Source organism: Rissa tridactyla, chromosome 9, assembly GCF_028500815.1.
Source record: "Rissa tridactyla isolate bRisTri1 chromosome 9, bRisTri1.patW.cur.20221130, whole genome shotgun sequence".
NCBI lineage: Eukaryota > Metazoa > Chordata > Aves > Charadriiformes > Laridae > Rissa > Rissa tridactyla.
The window spans coordinates 3,314,105-3,332,061 of NC_071474.1; the positions used below are offsets into that span (position 1 = coordinate 3,314,105).

At 48.2% G+C, this 17,957-nt stretch overlaps 1 protein-coding gene across 1 annotated transcript in view; it reads left to right on the top strand.

Annotated features, from left to right (window-relative positions):
* The window catches only part of MEGF11 (multiple EGF like domains 11), a 279,625-nt gene extending 264,760 nt beyond the window's left edge, over window positions 1-14,865 (top strand). Inside the window, exons 23-26 of the mRNA XM_054214943.1 lie at window positions 61-127; window positions 6,999-7,055; window positions 13,908-14,114; window positions 14,676-14,865. Of these exons, the coding sequence (XP_054070918.1) occupies window positions 61-127; window positions 6,999-7,055; window positions 13,908-14,114; window positions 14,676-14,836 (492 nt within the window). The 3' untranslated portion in view covers window positions 14,837-14,865. The remainder of the gene's footprint in view (window positions 1-60; window positions 128-6,998; window positions 7,056-13,907; window positions 14,115-14,675) is intronic.
* The last annotated feature ends 3,092 nt before the right edge of the window (window positions 14,866-17,957 follow it).

The following is a 17,957-nucleotide window of genomic DNA, read 5'->3' on the forward strand; positions in this document are numbered from 1 at the left end:
TCTTGGGTGGGAACTGTCTGTTTATTTCAGCATTAACCCGTTATCATACTTTTTGAACAGCTCAGTAACAAAATCCTTGACAGAGAAACTGCAGACTGGAGACCCTACAGCTATCTGAATGAACTAGGTCAGTAATTTTTAAACAATTTAATCACTTTAGTAGACTTTAGAGCAATTCCAAATCCGAATCAGCCTTTCATAAAGGCATTAACAATAATGAAGAATATCGGTGTTGTCTTTATTTCACAGTCAGAATTGCAGTAGTGAAAGATGGAGAATTGAAAATTGTTTCCTTTACCACAAACCACAGATTGGGAAAGCAGAGTCAATATTCATTCTAGTCCCCCTTCCTAGGTCGCTCGGTTGAATCACTATCATCTACTCTATAAATGTTTTTTAAGGACTAACTTAGAACACTAAAAATTCACATTTGGGGTTATTTGGGGTTATAAAGTTTAGCACTAAATACTGGCGTCTTGATAGAACTGCGGAGCCTCTGGCGGGAGCTGGAACGTGCGATACACCCTGTTATCTCCCAGTTAATCATACAGTGGCCATTTTTCAGGTGATTTTAAATGACCAGCCAGTGCAAACAAGCCAAGAGCGAAGTTTAATTGCCCTTTCTGAGTTTATTCTCCCTGGCTTCAGTTTTAACACGGTTTTTAGCAGCTCTTATCTCAAAACGTATCCAGATTTAGTGCTTTGGATGCTGTTTGTTTTCCTATCTGAGCACTTAGAGCTTAGCTTGTCAGCGGCAGAAAGCATTTGCCCTTTCCTTTACTGGGATTACTAATGTCTTACTGAAAATTTGCAGTATGGGGGGAAAGTGCAGTATTAAGTGGTATTATGGGACTTTTAAGGTCAACTATCTCACAGCTCACATGGCAAAGGAATTAATATAGGGCACCACCAGGCATCACATCTTGTCACTGCTCTTTTGGTCTTCCCTGCATCAGGAAAATCACAAACCTGTCAAGCTTCAATGCAAAAACCTTTTCCATCATTATCAGCCATTAGTGTTTTCTTCTGTATAATAAGCTGCAGAGACGCTGTTGTGTTTGTATGTAACATGGAGAGTTGGGGGTGGTGAGGATTGCCAAATGCTTTTCAAATCAAGTTAATTTTCCTTTTACCATTTTACTGCTTTGCTCACTAGCTTTATTTGTTTTCAGCTTGTGGTGTCGTGAACTCCCCGTGTGCCACATTTGTCCTGCATTTATGCATTTTATTTTACTAGCAGAAGCAACGCTAAATGTCTGTGCAGTGAGAATGATGTAGAAGTGATAAATACTTTAGCTAAGTGGTCTCCAGCAAAACAGTCACAATGTTTTCCATGGCATTTTGCATCCCAGATACTCTCTTCCAATTTTTTTCTTTGTTTCAAAATGTCTTTGTCACACTAATTGATAAAAATGAGATATTTTTTTCTTCCCTTTCAGTACCAAAATTAATGCTTGCTTATGCTAACTTTCATAATGTTGAATTCTTGCTCAGATCAAGGCCATTTTTACATGAAACTGTAAAATGTTTTCGTTTCATGTAGTTAGTTCTGTGCAAATTTCAGAAGAAAGCAAAAAACTTCAATTTTGAATTGTAAACAGAAAATATAAGGGAAGCTTAATAAGGTCACATAGGGCACCTTGACCTTTAAATCATATCATGCATGGAAGTACCGAAGAGTTAAGAGGTGTAGCACCTTCTCATCCCACTGTTAGCCTCAGCTTCTATGGCACAGGTGCTCTAGCTCACGTATTGGAATAGCAGCCAAGTATTTTCCACGGCTGGATTCAGTTAAACATAGTTTAAATAGTGGTGGACATCTCCTCTGCTGTGATCCCGTGAAATATTATAGAGAGCAGATGTGTAAGTGAGCTAGAGACAGGGCAGAGGACTTAAAGGGAAACTGAAATCTGCAATGGATGGAAAACCCCCGACTCTTCCCATCACCTCCCTGGTTCTTCAGCCGGCGACTCCTCTGGCTGAGGCAGGCTCCCAAAGGACAGGCTCTTTGGACCAACCAGATGAGGAAGAGCATCAGGCTCACAAGAATGTCTGAAGGCTTGTTAGAAATTGCAAGTGTCATAAATATGAATTATAGTTGGAGGAAAGGAAATCGTAAGAATGTCCATGTGAAAATTAACTGGGACCCTCATCTTCTAAAACCTGCAATCAGAAGGAGTTTTATTAACTCTGTTGGTTTTTTTTTAACCTGTGAAATGCATTTCTGATCAAATACTATGCTCAAAGTTGGATGCTGTCCGGACCTGTCCCAAGCTGACACCTTTTGTATTTTGAACTGCAGCACACCGTCGCTTTTCAGGGTCATGGCTGCACTCAGACTGGATGTAGGGATTCAGGGACTCTTCTATTGGGGAAAACCTTGCTTCTTGATACCACACGGGATCCAGGCTTAGACTCTCCTTTGCTCTCACAGCTCAGGGAGAGCAGGAGAAGCAGCGGCTCCCAAGGAGAAGATGCTGCCTCGCTCAGGAGCAGTGGCTGGCAGCTTGGGAGAAGCCAGGAGACTGCTTCTAGCAGGAGCAAAGCACCGCTGCTCAGCTGGTTGGTGGTACCATGCCCTTTTCTGTGCGCTTGGCACCACAGCTCCTCACTTCCAAGCAACGTACCTCTGTATCTGTGTCTAAAAGAGGATCAACAGAATGCTTTCTGGAAATACCACGTACTTTCTATTTGCTTGTGTATCTCACAAAGGCAATCCCACAGGTAACAGGCACATGAGTGCTTTAATTAACCCCTCTTTGCTCTCCTTGCTCTTGCAGGCTGCACTTCTACAGCTTTGGAAAACACCTTTTGATTGCTCACAGTTTGCATCATTGGCCTTTGCTGAGTCAGGATTCATTCCTCAGACATTTTATTTGGAAAGGGAAAGAAAGTTAGTTGTTCTGTGAGGAAGCAGAGGAAGGGCTGTTCGTACCAAGGGGGCTCAGGGCCAAAGGAATAACTCATTTCAAAGTCCACCACAGACCGTATTTCAGATGCGCGTCCTACACACAGCCACAGCAGCACTGATCAAGGAGATAGAGCAAACGTGGCAAGGAACCGGGAGAATGAATCCGCCTGACCCAGCACCAGCTTCCTGGGAAGAGTGCAGCTGGCCAAAGGCTGCTGTACCTGAGGCTAAGAAAAACTAGTCTTCATTCAGGAGCCAGTGTAACTCCTGTCTAAGTCAATGTGTAGGTTCCTTCTGATATCAGTGGGGCTCTCCTTGAGCCTAACAGGAAGAAATTGTGTAGAAAAACATGGGTCTTACGTATGCGTAGGCACGTCTATGCATATATACTATATATATGTGTGTGTACATATGGATGTCCACTGTACTTAGTGGATATTAGACTGCAGGAATTTTGCCTCCGTTTTGCAGGACTTCAGTTGCCAGGTTTGTATTCTTCCCAACTGGAAAATGCAAGGAGCAGAACAAAGCCTGTATTTTTACTGCTGCCACATTTGCTTGTGGCCTTCAGATATCGGTTTGTCAGGCTTTGTCAGAGAGCTAATCATTCCTGTGAAATGGAGTTGGAGCCTAGTGATGAGCACATTTCAGACTGAAACGTCTGGTGCACAAGTAATTCTCATGGACGTGTGCTCGAGAGATCAGAGTTTGGGGACTCCGTGGGGCCAAGAAGAGGTGGCTTTGTCACCTTCACTGTTTGTCACTACCTGTTCGATGCAGCCCGGTCCTACGAGTTTCAAGGAATGGCTTGTCTTTGCGTTTTCTATTCGCTGTCTCTTGTTGCAGAACCGGAATTGGTTGCCCTGTGACTAATCTCGCTTGCTCTAGTCCAGTCTGCATTAAGCAATTGCAGAGTCCAGCTGCCAGCTCCTGTTCCAAGCAAGTCAAAAGTCCTAAACCACCTACTGAGTTCAGAAAAGGTTGTTAGGCTCATTAGCTTGAGTGCTGGGCACAGCAGGCCGCTAACAGAAATGGTGTTATCTGTAATGGGTTTTTTTAACAGCAGTTCTTAACGCAGAGACTAAACTGTGATTTGCAGCACATCTTGAGTGACTCGAAGCTGCATTTATTCCAGAGGACCAAAGCCACAAAGTTTGATTCAGAGATGACTTTGCATTTTTCTCAAAGCCAAGAGGTGTGGAAAAACATTTCCAGCCGAGACTGTGATTTCACCCCAGCAGACAATTTAGCTTCAAACTTAAACCTAGACTTCCCTGAAGTGCCAGATTCCTGGCCTGTTTAGGCCTTTTCCACTTTAACTACTTTTGCTGTTTAAAAAATAATTTATCCATCATTCATTTCACCTCCTGAGGAATGCAGTGAATGCACAAAAATGGGTCATAAACCCCACGGAATCATAACGGACATAAAAGACTAAAGGCAGAATTACAGGGAACAAGTCGGGAAGGGCTTTGAGGGGCCGTGTAGCCCTCCCAAGGCAGGACCAACCCTGTACCTTTCCTAGCAGGTGTATTCGACCTTTTCTTAGCCATCCTCCCATAAGAAGGATTCTCAATTTTCTACAGCTTTGGAGTGAGAACTGAGCTCAAGCGTGGCAATGTGCTATTTTGCAGCTCAGTGTGGGCAAGGAGTGCCTGTTACCCGACACAGAACCAGAAGTCAGGTTCACTCAGATGAAGCCTGTATTAATACGACAGCCTGCGCTCCGGGGGGGTCTCACAGCAAGTTTGGGCTTACTTGGAGCAGGCACAATGATCTCTGCTGCTGCAGAAACCCTTCCAGACATGCCTGACATTGCCGGTAGGACTGGCAGGAGCTCACATGGAGCTGAGCTAACAAAATATGCTCAGAAGATGGAGTTCTTCCCCTCCAAGCCACTGAAAGTGCCTGTTGATGTTGCTGCACCCTCACAGCACCCCCAAGGCTCCAGCCTTTGTTCAGGTCTTCAGTCGGAAAGGGAACATTTCTGTAAAGATCTGATGAGGATGCTCGGAACAAAAGCAACATTCTTGTACAAGGATGGACTGTGCATGAGCACAGCTAACCGTTCCCCAGGTAACCTCTGTTTCAATAAGTCACTTATTCTTCATGGTCCTTATTCTAACCATCTCACCAATCTCCAGCAGTTATGAGCAGACTGTCCTACAGGATCACTCCTGTGGTTTTTGCTACTTGCTTTGTCTCTAACTCCGACATGGCTCGTCAATATTTTAAAGTTACCGGGGAAGACTAGCTCATGATCTTGAGCAACGCTATTTACCCCAGTCTTCTGATGCCGGAGGCTCTTCCAGTATTGCTGTTGCACTACGTGAGCAGTGCTGTGCCCAGTGCATCTCCCCATGGCTCAGCCTGGGTCTCCTTTTCTTCCCTGTCACTGCTCTCTCTGGGTACGGCTCCCTTCACCCTGTAACCCCAGTTGCGCACTCACCAGTTGCATATATGCCAGCCTTGCTCTGCGTGGTGTGAGCTGCTTCTTGCCGGAGGCACCCTGCGTTCTGGGGAGGCAGCAGGGAGGTGCCCTGGCCCAAATCCTGCTTGGGCGCTCCTGCCCCTGCAGCCTTGCTCAGCCCCGGCCGGAGGATGGGTGACTGCCAGGGATGGCCTTCGGGAGCGTCGCAGCTGGGAAGGGGAGCACCAGCCCTGTGGATGTGAGCCAAGGGATGAATTAGCTCCGTCCTCTTCACTCCGGACTCTGCCCTGGCAAAATACAGGGGAGAAAAAAAATGCACAGCTAATACCATCATGTCAAAGAGCTTCCCCACTGCCCAAACTGCCCCGTCAGCCTCCCCCTCTGCATCTCCTTGCAGGGGGCGAGTCTGGGAAGTGGCTCAGGACGAGTGGTGGGAAACAGCAGAAGGTTCCCAAATGGTTCGGGGGGGGTGGGGGGGGTGGGGTGTCACTCTTGGGCAGAAGGGAAAGAGCCCCATCACCGAGCCAGTCGTGTACCACCAGCCTTTTTCTTATGCTCAGGGATGGACGCTCTGAGAATCAGAGCAAAGGGTTCTGTCTTTGATGTGCCAGTAACACATTTATTGTCTAATTTAGTGATTTTCCTTATTTAGCAGAAAGGCAAGGCTGTCATGAATACCATGTCACTGGTATGGCATTGCCAGTGGTGGTGACGGCTTTTTCTGTAGAGACCAGAGGACATGCAAGGACAAAGAGCCGGGAAATCTCTGGGACATGCTGTTCGCAGGCTCTTTTACCAGCAGAACTTAGTTATTTGATTGGGAATCCCATTAGCCGCAAAGACATTTCTATCTCAGTAACCAAATTTGTGTTGATTTTTCTAGTCAATAAGAAATATCAGACTCTATAGTTAAAAAGATTTAAAGGCTTACATTAGATTTTTCCTTTTGATTGATATCTAGGATAAATTGCAGTAGTGAAAACAGAAAGGGTTCCCATCCCCTTCCATCTCTGCCTCGGTAAGGAGCAGCAAGTTCTTATGGAGTCGCATAAAACAGAAATCTTTGCTCTCAGGTGCTACATTTTCAGACCTCTGTAGCCACTTAGGGACTATTGTCACATCAGTTATTGATCCGTGCAAATTTATAAGCAAAGTCATATAAGGTAATTTGGACAGATTGTACACACCTTTTAGAGTCTAAGCCTGTGAATTCAATAACATACTATCCATGAATGAAACATAGCCTAAAATTAGCTACGGAATAATGTAACGTAACCTGCAGACTCAAATTTGAAAGGATATGTTTTAGGCTTCTTTTACTAACCCAACCTAGTGTTTCAGTAATGAAGGTATCGGCAGATTATTTTTTTTTTCTGTTCTCCTAATGGATAGCTGTTCTTGGTAATGAGCAGTACCCTGCTTCAGGACAGCCCTCCCTTCCCGGGAAGCTCTTAAGCATACGCGTAATTTCAGGCGTGCACAGAATCCCCACTGAAGCTGAGTGCGTGCTTACAGCCAAGGATGTGCTTAAGAGCCTCCCTAAATGAGGGCCTTGATGTACAATTTAGAGGAAAGAATATGTGCTGCTCAGTAGTCAAAGCAATCCAATTTACATAAATATTTATTTGTTTTCCATTATATATCATTTTTATGCAGGTGCTTGTGGGATGGATAGACGTCAGAACACATACATAATGGAAAAAAGCTTCAAAGGTATGGTATCCAGTGCCTGCAGTCACCCTGGCAAAGAGTTTGAGGAGGGTGTCGTAGAAGAGGTGAGATAGGAGACCCGAGCACCCGGGAGAGTGGCCATGCAGAGACAGAAAGGGACAGAGCAATTACCTACCAAATACACCTGCGTGGCTCAGCTGGCAGCACTCTTGACTCCGAGCCAGGTGTCTGGGGCCCATGAATTATGGATGCAAGTCTTCACAAGGCCGTAGGCTCCTGCCTCAGCAAAGCAGCATAAGACAAAAAGGGAGGGCTTTGCTGCAGGGACAGGAGGTGCAGGTGAAGCTGGCTGGCCAGGGGAAGCTCTTTTAGGAGCTATCAACCATCCTACAAGGGCCTTCTCGTGGCAGTTGCTGATGATAGACTGCTGCGTTTCCCTGCCAAGTGACAGCTCCATAAGGCCCTTAGCTATCCTGAGCTTAAACAAAGCCACTAGAAAACAAGCTGACCCTGCTATGTGGCCTTCGGTGAAAGATTTATAGCAGAGCTTGAGAAAAGACCTCACTCGGTACATTAACCAGTCACGCTGGCACGAAGCAATTAATGGGCATAGACTCCAGGGCACTTCTAAAAAGGGATTATAGATGAGTCATGAGCACGAGGCCCAGTGATTTTAGATTTCAGTTGTCCTCTACGTTTACATTCAAAATATTCCAGTTATGCATGGACTACAAGACCGCTTGGCACAGTGGTCCCCACAAGCTCCCGACTGACTGGTCTGGGGTTTGGCACGCTGAACTTGTGGTCCAGAAGATGGAGCAAGGAGTCTGTCTCATTGCAAATAGGCAGATCTCAGGCGGAGGTCCTTGGTGGGAATTCAAGGCTGTTGTGTCTGTATACGCCAGCTGGGAATGTCCCTCCATCAGCCGAGGAGGACAGTACTGCACAGCCTCTTTCCGTAATGCCCTTGTGCTGGTATCGGCTGAGCAATGGGAAAAATGGTATCATTACGCAGAGTTGGTTTCAAGACACCCACTGGTCTGCTGTGGCCGAGGTGTTACAGAGCAAGACCTTTAGCTGAACTAACGTGGAATATTGAAAGCTAGTCCAGCTGATGGCCAGGCCTAGAGAATGCTAATCACTTCATAGCTGCTGTTTACAAAATAAAGTGGTATAATATTTGCTAAAACATCACATTACCACATAGAATCACCAAAGGAAACCAACAGTCCATGACCAAGTCTTTCTTGATAAAGCTAAATTTAAAATATTAAAAGGGTCGTGTTGTATACTTGACTCAATCCACTGGTTTTAGCTACTTCAATGATTCTCTTTTTCAGAAAAGAAATCTTATTATAGTATAGCTAATTGTTCTCTTTACATGGAACCATTAATTTCAAGATTAGTTTAAACTAAATTACTGTGTTTACAAAGTTAAAAAGCTGCTTTGAACACACGCAGTAGGAATTCCCATCCATAGACAGAGTCCCACAGAGAGTGGGGTACCAGCGTGAACGAGAGAAAAAGAATTACAATAACAGCAAACTGTGAAATGTGTTTTCTGCTGCTACGTATTTTTTTTATTGTTTAGGATCTGAGTCATTTTCTTTACATGTTTATCTCCTTATGAATTGAAAAGATTAGGCCTAGAAGCCATGTCAGGAAAGTGGGTATGTTCTATGTGCCTGCTCAGCTGCCACAGACACACGTGGCTGGAGCTGGCAAGGGCAAGGTGCCGGGGACACAGAACAGCTCTGACTTCCCAGGGGGTTTCGGTAGCTAACCTGCAGGTAGTTAGCAGCTGAGGTTTCTCAGGAGCATCTGCCTTGGGACGGCTAAAGGTTTCTGACAGTCCAGTCTGAAGGTCAGTGTCTGGGTGCAGGCAGCCCCGGGGCTCTGCCAGCAGCGTGGGCACTCTCGGTGCCAGCCGAGCCCTCTGCCAGAAGGAGCTGGGTGACCTGCCCGATGCTCAGTGCGCAGCTCTCCTCACCCTGCCAGGTCTTGTGTTGGCACTAACGAGCCACTTTCATTTCAAAGGTGGAGAGGAAGCATCTACTAAGCCGGGTCTTTCAGATAAAAGAAACTCCCAGTCCCAAACAATTGAATTCTGTCAGCAAAAAGACTTGGCAGGCGGGTGCTTTGTGTTTATATAATTTTACGCACTTTCGAGGTGATGTCTCTTCCCATCAGTATCTGTTAGGTCTGACTGGACAAAGCCTGCCCTGCAGCTGAAAATCGTGTTTGGTGCTCCTGACCCCAGCCCAGAGCGTTGCACGGGACGTGCTGGAAGTGGGCACGGGGATCCCATGGCTTGAGGTTGAGTTCAGGCTCTGGTGGACCTGGTCCACCACTCGCTTCCCCCAGTTCTCCTCTGAGGAGACCAGAGCCCGCAGCTCCGCCGACCCTGCTCCATGCTGGCCTGGCCAGAGGCTGTCCCCAGAGCAGGACAGCCAGGAGAGGGATGTCCCTTTTGCAACCTGCTGCTGGAAATGAGATGCCCGTGCTGCTAGTGGAGGCCCAGAGGGCTAGGCATGGCCAGTTTGTGTTTGCCAGGGTTCCCCACGGACAAGCCCAGCTCACACCAGGGTGTCTGGCAGCTCCTTGCACTGGCAAAGCAGCAGGAACCCTGGTGGCAGCGAGGGGCTGGACGCCACAGTGCCAGCTCTGAGCCCCGTGGCATGTGGGGACAGTGGTTGAACAGTCACAAGGTGTTCAGAGGAGTTTCTTTCCTGTGCGTGGAGCTCAGTGATACCATTTCCAAGGTTTTGCTGGCAGACGAGTCCTTTTCTATTTTTTTAGGGTTTTTTTTTAATGGATGCTGATGCACTGGTGGAATAATATGACCTCAGGCGCTAATATTTTAAGGAAAAAATCACTATGCTTTGCACGATAGCCAGCAAAATCCCAGCGGTTAGAAACACTAATGCACTTACCACAGGGACCTGGGGCTTGGCTTAGTGCAGTTCGTTTGTTGTACAGGAATGTGTCCCCACAACTGCGTGACACTCTGAAAAGCTGCAATAAGCTGTCGCTGTATTGCTGTCCCAGCAGCGGCGAAGGTTAGCCAGGTTAATGAAACCAGGCAGAAAGGCACGCTGCACTGAACGTCATCCATAAATATGATTAAATAGTAGGAGAGCATGTTTTACCTGTGTACATCATATTTCCTTAGCACTTCAAACGTGGCAGTAGGCACTGAGGCTTGTCATTAGTATGCCAGAGGATATTTAGGGCAAAAGAGAGGAACCTGGTCTGTGGGAGGGACAAGTACATTCCCAGTCCCTGGGAGCAAAAATAAAACCTCCTTCAAAGGTCTGGTGATTGGTATCCAGGCAACACAGAAGACAGAGACTTCGAAATTAGAGCATATTCCCCATATTTCTCTAGCCTGTCCAGCTGCTCAAGTGCTTACAGCAGCAGTGCCGCGGCCGGGCCGAGCTTTGCACCTCCAAGGAGAGCCCGACCCTGTGGGCACGCGGGAGGACGAGGAGGCGGCATCGCCAGAGCTCGCACATGGCCTGCAGGGCAAGTGGGCTGAGAACGTCTAAACACATTTGTTCTGGGTTAAATTAATTCATGAAATGAAATTTGACAATTGATGCCAGACTTTTTAATTATCCCCAAATTACCTTAATGACAAAGTAACTCAGACGATTCCACATCCTTTAGAGTTAAATTCTTTGCAATCTTGCGCATAATGGGTCTCGTGGGCTAATGACTCCCTGGTGTATAGCACATTACCAAGCATACGCTCATGCTCCGTAAATTATATTGTATCTGGAGCGAAGGGTCTAATCCCTGGCTAGACACAGAGTTCCCGTTTACGTCAGCGGGAGTCGTGTCTTAGGCGTGCTGTTTCTCAATGTCTTCTGGGAAAAGGCAATTCCTGGGAGAGGCCAAGTGAGTTTGGATAGCCCCAGTGGTATTTCACTGGTCTTTCCTGAGATGGTCCTGGGAAGGGAAGGGCTGGTGCTGTGGCTACAGCCTAAGGGACACCTGCCTGGGGGGTAGTGTCAGCGCCAGCAGCAGTACGGGTGAATTTTAGTTTAGGAAGATAAAAGGAGCTGAGCTGGACTTAATGAAATACATGATGTGCTGGGATTTTTGCCTATGCCAGCTCCGATGGCGCCCACTTCCATAAACAAACCAGCCCTGACCCACGCAGCTGTTTACCCGTGTGCTACGCGCCGCACAGCAGGACTCCTCACTCTTCCCCCTTTTTCACAGTAGTAGCCAGCAGTCTTTTATAATCTACATTTTTATGAATCTAAACCCAGCTCTGTTTTGGTTTGTTCCCTCCCAGCCTCGCACAGGGAGTGCTTTGTGGTGGCCTCTCGGGGCACTGGCAGTCTCACGCCCGCACGTGGTGCTGCCTTTGCCCCCTCGTCCTCGCAGGGTCCGGCAGCCGCACGCACCTCTTCACGCTGCCCGCTTCCGTGAGCTCCCGCCTTTCGGCCCGGCAGCATCTGCTCAGCAGCACGGCTTGAGGCAGAGGAGCAAGTTTGCGACAGTCCTCCTGTCCTCGCCCCAAAATTTAGAGCTGGTTTATTAAAGGCTTCCCAGGCTCTCCTAATGAGCACTGCGTACCCCTAGTAGCCACTAGAAGCTGTAACGGGTAGAGCTGAGCCTTTTTTTGGCTAGGAATTAAATAAAAGCCTCAGGGCTGAGTCTCTGCCCCTCACCGGGGCCATGTCCCTGGAGCGGTGGGTGCTCCTGCACCGGCGTCAGCTTGGGCAGCACCGGGAGCTTCCAGCTCCTTGCCCACATGAGACAGTTCATCCATGTGCAACCTTCCCGGTGACTGAAGAATGGGGCCCCGTCCATGTAGCACAGGTATTTTTAGCCTAAGGATTTTCATTTTATTGTAGGATTTGTTAGTCTTGGTCTGTTGTCTCCTCACCTTTAAACACTAACAGATCCTAGACCTCAGGTTCCGTTAGTGTTTAGACCTAGTGGGGACCTAGACCCCACCACACCTTCATTTCAGTCATATACCCAGCAAAAGCTAGTAACATTGGGCTCACTCGGGTACAAAAGCCTTTGGTCCTGCGGGGTTGCTCCATGGCTCCTTAGAAGGACAGGACGGGACAACTTTTCACTGACTCGCCTGGTCCGGGCTGGGGCTGGCAAAGCTGGAGCCGAGCCCTGCTGCCAGCAGCTGGGAATAGTCGTGTTGCTTTGGTTCCTGTCTCCTGTGATGTACCAAAACAGACGGGTTTTTGCTTTGAAGCAGAGGCATTGTTAAGCTCACCCAGGCTGAAGTCAGACGAGGAGTTTCTTAATTTTATTACTAAATAAACGTTGCACTGGTGCCAGGGCCTCTGCCAGCCCTCACGTCCCTGCCGGCCCCAGCGTGGTCCGGCTGGTTTGCTTTGCAGTAGCGTTTCCTACCAGGCCGGTGTCACCAACCCTGAGAGCTGAGGACTCTCCAGAGTCGCTCGTATCACTGAGATCAGAGCACAGAAAGGCAATAGCTTGCTGCAGGCCGCGGGGCAGGACCCGACACCTTGCTCGGGACGCCTGCTCAGTGCTATCCCCCAGCTGAGCCGAGACGAAGGGCACCAGGCCCAGGGATGATGGACACACACAGAGACACGAGCCCAGAGCTGATGGAGGGAGCGTGGCACCGCAGAGTGAAGCAGACCCGACAAGTGAGTTAGCAGGAGGGGGCGGATAGGCACAGAGACGAGGTTTGTAAAGGAGAAGCGATATCTTGTTGTCTGTCTATTTCTTAACCTGAATTTCTCTTTTTGTCTCCCATACTAGATAGCGGGGGCAGCTGGGATTGCAGCTATTTTGCAAGTCCCGCTATTTCACCGGGAGTATTTCATATATACCAGGATCTGCCTTTGTACTGTAACCCAGCACAAGAAAATGCCTCATCTTTCATTGCATCGCTCTAATTCTAAATTAATGGCACTGCCCAGCAGGATGCACACAGCAGCAATGGCACGTTCTTGAATGTCAATGTTAAGACCTATTTATTCTCTCTTTTTTATTATTTTGTTTATTTTTAAAGCAAGACTGGCACTGTACCTTGCAGCAGGCTGGCGTACCCCAGCCAGGGTCACCGCCAGGGGAGACCGTGGTTACAGCTCTCACGCCAACCTTGTTCTCCCCATGTAGCGCCTCCTCCGTCACCATCTCCTGTTTTCTCCAGCCTAGAGGAGAGGAGCAGTAGATGTCTACAGCAATGGGGAAAGAATTAAAAAAGCAGAGCAAAAGCGAGGCTCAGCTGGAGGCTTGTCCCCCTGCGGAATCCCAGGCGTTCCCCGCTAGCAGGAGCAGCCTCCTCCCGGTCTTAATGGCAGAGGGAATATGAAGAAGTCGGTTTCTCCTGGTGCTGGATAGCCCCAAAAACCGCAGTTCTCAGGGGACACATGCGCATACGCTGCCCTGATGCAGTTCTATGCCTGCTGGGAATGTTTTGCTTTCAAACATACGGCATTTGATGTTGACCAAAGCCCCCAGGACACTAACCCTGTAGCTGGCCCAGCAGGCCAAGTACCAGCAGAAGGTCCCACCCGCAGAGCCACCGCTGCGTGCACGGGTTGGCGGGGCAGGATTGAGACGTAGCTCCTTAGGAATTGGGGGGAGAAAGGGAAAGGATTGCCACCTCAAATTAAATATTGCAGTAAATGACAACTAGAACCTTTTACAGGAAAACCTTCGGTATCGAGCAGGATTTTCTTTCGTTCCTGCTAGTGAAGGTGTGGATGCAATGGCCTGGACACACCCAGCGCACAAGCGTCGGGTGTCTGTGCTGGATGCTTCAAGGATCTTCCTTACCCCTGCCCCCTTGTCATTCCCCCCCCACTTCCTGCAGAGGTTCAGATGTAATTAACCTGAGCAAGCTGACCACTCTAACACACCCACTCCCCTCTTGTTTTGCAGATTATATGAAAGAATCTGTGTGCAGCTCCAGCACTTGTTCTCTGAACAGCAGTGAAAACCCATACGCCACCATTAAAGACCCCCCCATCTTAACATGCAAACACTCGGAGAGCAGCTACGTGGAAATGAAATCTCCTGGTCACAGAGATTCCCCATATTCAGAAATGCCAACTTCATCCACAGCCAATAAAAACATCTACGAAGTTGGTAAGTGGGGCGGGTGGCAGAAGGTCTGTTCCAACCCAGTTGGTGTTTTTAATGTAGATGCTGATTTTTCTTATTTAACTGACACAAGTAGCATGGACTTGGCGTGGTGCAGGAGGCGCTGGCTGGGAGAAGACCTGCGCACGAGCGTGTTGATTTGGGGAGCTACGTCCCAGGCAGGGGGAGGCTGCGCAGCGGTGGTGGGTGTGAGTGTGGTACAGCACCGAATTGCTCCTCCAGCCCCAGCGGAGGAGAGCTGCAGTTGACTATGGGTTTGTTTTAAACTGCTGCAAAGTCCAGCTGCAAGATTTTGAAAGTGTGGAAGTGTTGATCATTTGAAGACATTATCTGCAGGGCTTTGGGAACTACCTGTCCTCGGCGCGGTTTGGTGTTTTCCTCCCTGGTCTGCCCCGTGCCCCAGCCCGTGTGCTGCCAGTGAAGCTGCGCGGGGAAGACATGGTTTGGGAAGCTGATGGTCAGCGCTTGTGACAAAATACAGGAGCAGAGTAACTAATTTTGGGAGCGCTGCTAGTTACCATAACCCAGTTTTCCTTGCTTCCCCAGAGCCCACTGTCAGCGTGGTCCAAGACGCCCGCGGTCGGAGTGCCAGTTACCTCCAAAATCCATACGACCTGCCTAGGAACAGCCACATTCCTAGTCACTACGACCTCCTCCCCGTAAGGCACAGCCCGACGCACGGGCCATCTTGGGACAAGCAGTCTTAAAGGGATGAACTTCACTGGTGCACTGTGCTGCAAACACAAACTTTGAGGAAGCAAAAGAGAAGACAATCCTTTTCTGCGCTGCAGGATGCTGGCGGGACTTTCAGACTGTCTTACGCAAGGACCTGACGTAACACATCAGCTTGGGCCAACTGCTGCTGCATGATGTTATTTATAAAGACATTTTTATATGGGTAACAGGAACTAAGGAGAACCTCCACCACGCGTTACTGGAGTCCGTCACCCCAGGAAGGTGTCTGTATGCTCCAGGCAAAAACTCACCGTGGCGTGTATTCTAACCCTGGCTTTGCTGTAAAATAAAACACAAAAACATGCGAAGTAGAAGGACTTAGAGATGTACATTTCTACCAACTGCATCAAGAAACCTTTTACTGTTAGGAACAAGGTGACTAGGAATACACTGGACTATCTTTTACATCTTTGTCATGGAAATGGACATTTTTGTGAACGAAAGCAGGGAAACTTGTCATTTCACTGTCTGGAAACCTCATTTACTGCCATCACCATTGCAACCTGTGTGGATCATGCTTGGTAATTACCACTGAGATGTTCATCTTTATAGTCAGTCCCAGGGTATTTGAGTTGAGGAATATTAACACACACATTCTGTGCAGCTTTTAAAAGGTACCATCTTGGCAAATGGCCACTGATCTTTGCTTGAGTTTCAACAGAGCCTCACACTCAGCGTTACCACACTTTAACAAGCTATAAAATACTTCCATTGGCACAGATTGGCTTTCATTTTCCTTGTACAGCTTCTATTTTATCAGATAAATCCACCAGCTTTGTCAGGCAGTGTAAACCAACGCACCTTCCTTTACTCCCCTGCGGCGCTGCAGGTTTGCGGAGACTGACCCTGGTTTGGTTTCCTTCCCGAAAGCTGAGACACGTCGGCTTCTCTAGAGCATCTTTACAAACCATCTCATCATGATTCACTAAACAGCATGCCACTTATGACACCCTTTAATTTGATGTGCATTACCATGTAGTGCAGCTCTTTCCATTCATGATTCTACCTGAAATGTCATTAAATTGAGCTGAAACTGGGTTTTCCTTTTCAGCAGCTGTTTGCGAAGTCATTATCAAGGGGTTGTTGGCCCATGCTAAAGTTTTGGACTAAGCCACCATGATTATTTTTATTTTGGTAATCTTTATTGACCTAGAAAGTAGAATACTTGCCGTTAAGCAGTTCCTTGTAGATTTTGAGCATGAAATAGTATTGATTCTAAGTATGTAATTTTATTAGGCAAACGTGGAAGTAGCAAGTTGATTGCCTCTTAAATATAAAAAAAAAAAATAGTTCTGTTGCACATTCGCCAGTCTGATGGAAGTAGAAGAGACCAAAACCAGCACCAATCAGTTTGCTTAAAGCATGATCACTCGCGTAACCCGCTGGTCTAGGGGAGCGGTAAGAGGAGCCTTCCAGCTCGGTGGCAGCGGCTTGATCCCGGCGCCCAGTCAGACCAGGCGTCGGATCACCCAGAGCGCCCTGCTGGCGCCCAGCCCGTGTCCCCGCAGACGTGCTCAGCGATTGCCTCGGGGATGGAAGCCCCTGGCACAGTGGTACCGAGCCGCTGGCAGCCCGCCGGCACCTCGGGCTCGCTGCTGCAACACGCTCGCACCAGGGTGTGGGGAGCGCCGGCAATGCACTGCTGGAGGAGCCAGGACCCTGCCGGGGGGTCGGGTCGGTTCTGAACCCCTCCGTGCAAACCAAGCGTTTTGCGGCGAGACAGCTGAGCCCAGAGACCCCCCGGCCTCCAGAGCAGCGGAGTCTCATGGTGCAGGATGATGCCGTAGTAGCTACGTGAATGCTGCATGTGTGCATGGGGGCAATGACTGATCAGCAATAGCAATTTTATTTTCCAGGAAAGCCTTATTTGAGATGCAAGTAGGCAATTATTTTGTAGGGCCAGTAGGAATATATTTTACGTATATGAATAGAAAGACTTACCTCAAGAATATGAAGAGAAAGGCAGCTGGATAAGGAATACTCTTCTTAGAGACCTACCTTGACATCTAGCACAAGCTCGGCTGCCGGCCTGACCAACGGTTGTGTGTGTGTTGCTGTAAAGTTTGCGATGAGACTCCAGAGAGCGGAGACGTGCTCAGTTGTTTGTTTTGTTTTTTTCGAAGCTGGATTTTCAAACCAAATGCAAGGAAGTGCATAGAGCTTAACAGGAAAAAAAGAAACACAAAAAGAAAACCAACAAAAAAAGTACCTTCTTGTATATTAGCATTATCTTAGGAAATAAATAGGCACCAAAATGGCAATACTTTTTTAAGGCAAGACAGATTTGTAATATATTTGTTCACTGTGCAAAGGTATTCTACCTTGTACAAAATAAATTGAATTTCTCTCAGTGTGTACTTCTCAAACGTACTCATTTGCAGACTAAAAGTTCCAGCCCGTGTTCAGGTCCGTGTTCTCCAGGCGATGGGTCTGGTCGCGAAGGGGCTGTCCCCAGCAAGGAAAAAACCTGCCAGGCATCAGGCTCACAAGCCAGAAGTTGCAGAGTTTCTCAGAAAACACAAATCTGTACCTCAGACTGTAATTGGGAGTTCATTTCGAGCAAGGCCCAGCTTTAAAACAAAATATAACTGGCTCTGCATGGATCTTTCTCACAACTCCTCCGGTAGCTCTCGGCCCCCAGCAGTTGAACCTGAGCGGGTCTGAGTGAGAGACCGCGGCCACGCACAAAGGCAGCCGGACACGCTCCCGCACACCGACAAAGAGCAGCCTGGGGCGAGTGCCGACAGCAGGGCTCGCTCCCCTTTCCATGCGATGCATTTCAGCGCATTTCAGCATCGTGTCAGCGCTCCGTGCCACTCGCAGGCGGTTGTGCCTCGGGGCGGGCGCTGGAGGAGCTGGCCTGCACCTGGCAGCGATGAGGCAGGACACGCGGCAGCCACCTCGGCAGGTTCGACAGCGCTCCCAGGCAGCCTAATCAATAAAGCAGGAGCACAGCTTTGCAGCAGGAACACCTTCAGAATTAATGACCCCCAGGCAAGGCAGCGGACTGCTACATGTTGAAGGTTTTTTTCAATATTTGTGCTTCGTATTTCCAAAAATCTTGTTAACTAAAGCCCAGCATGTAATCTTCTT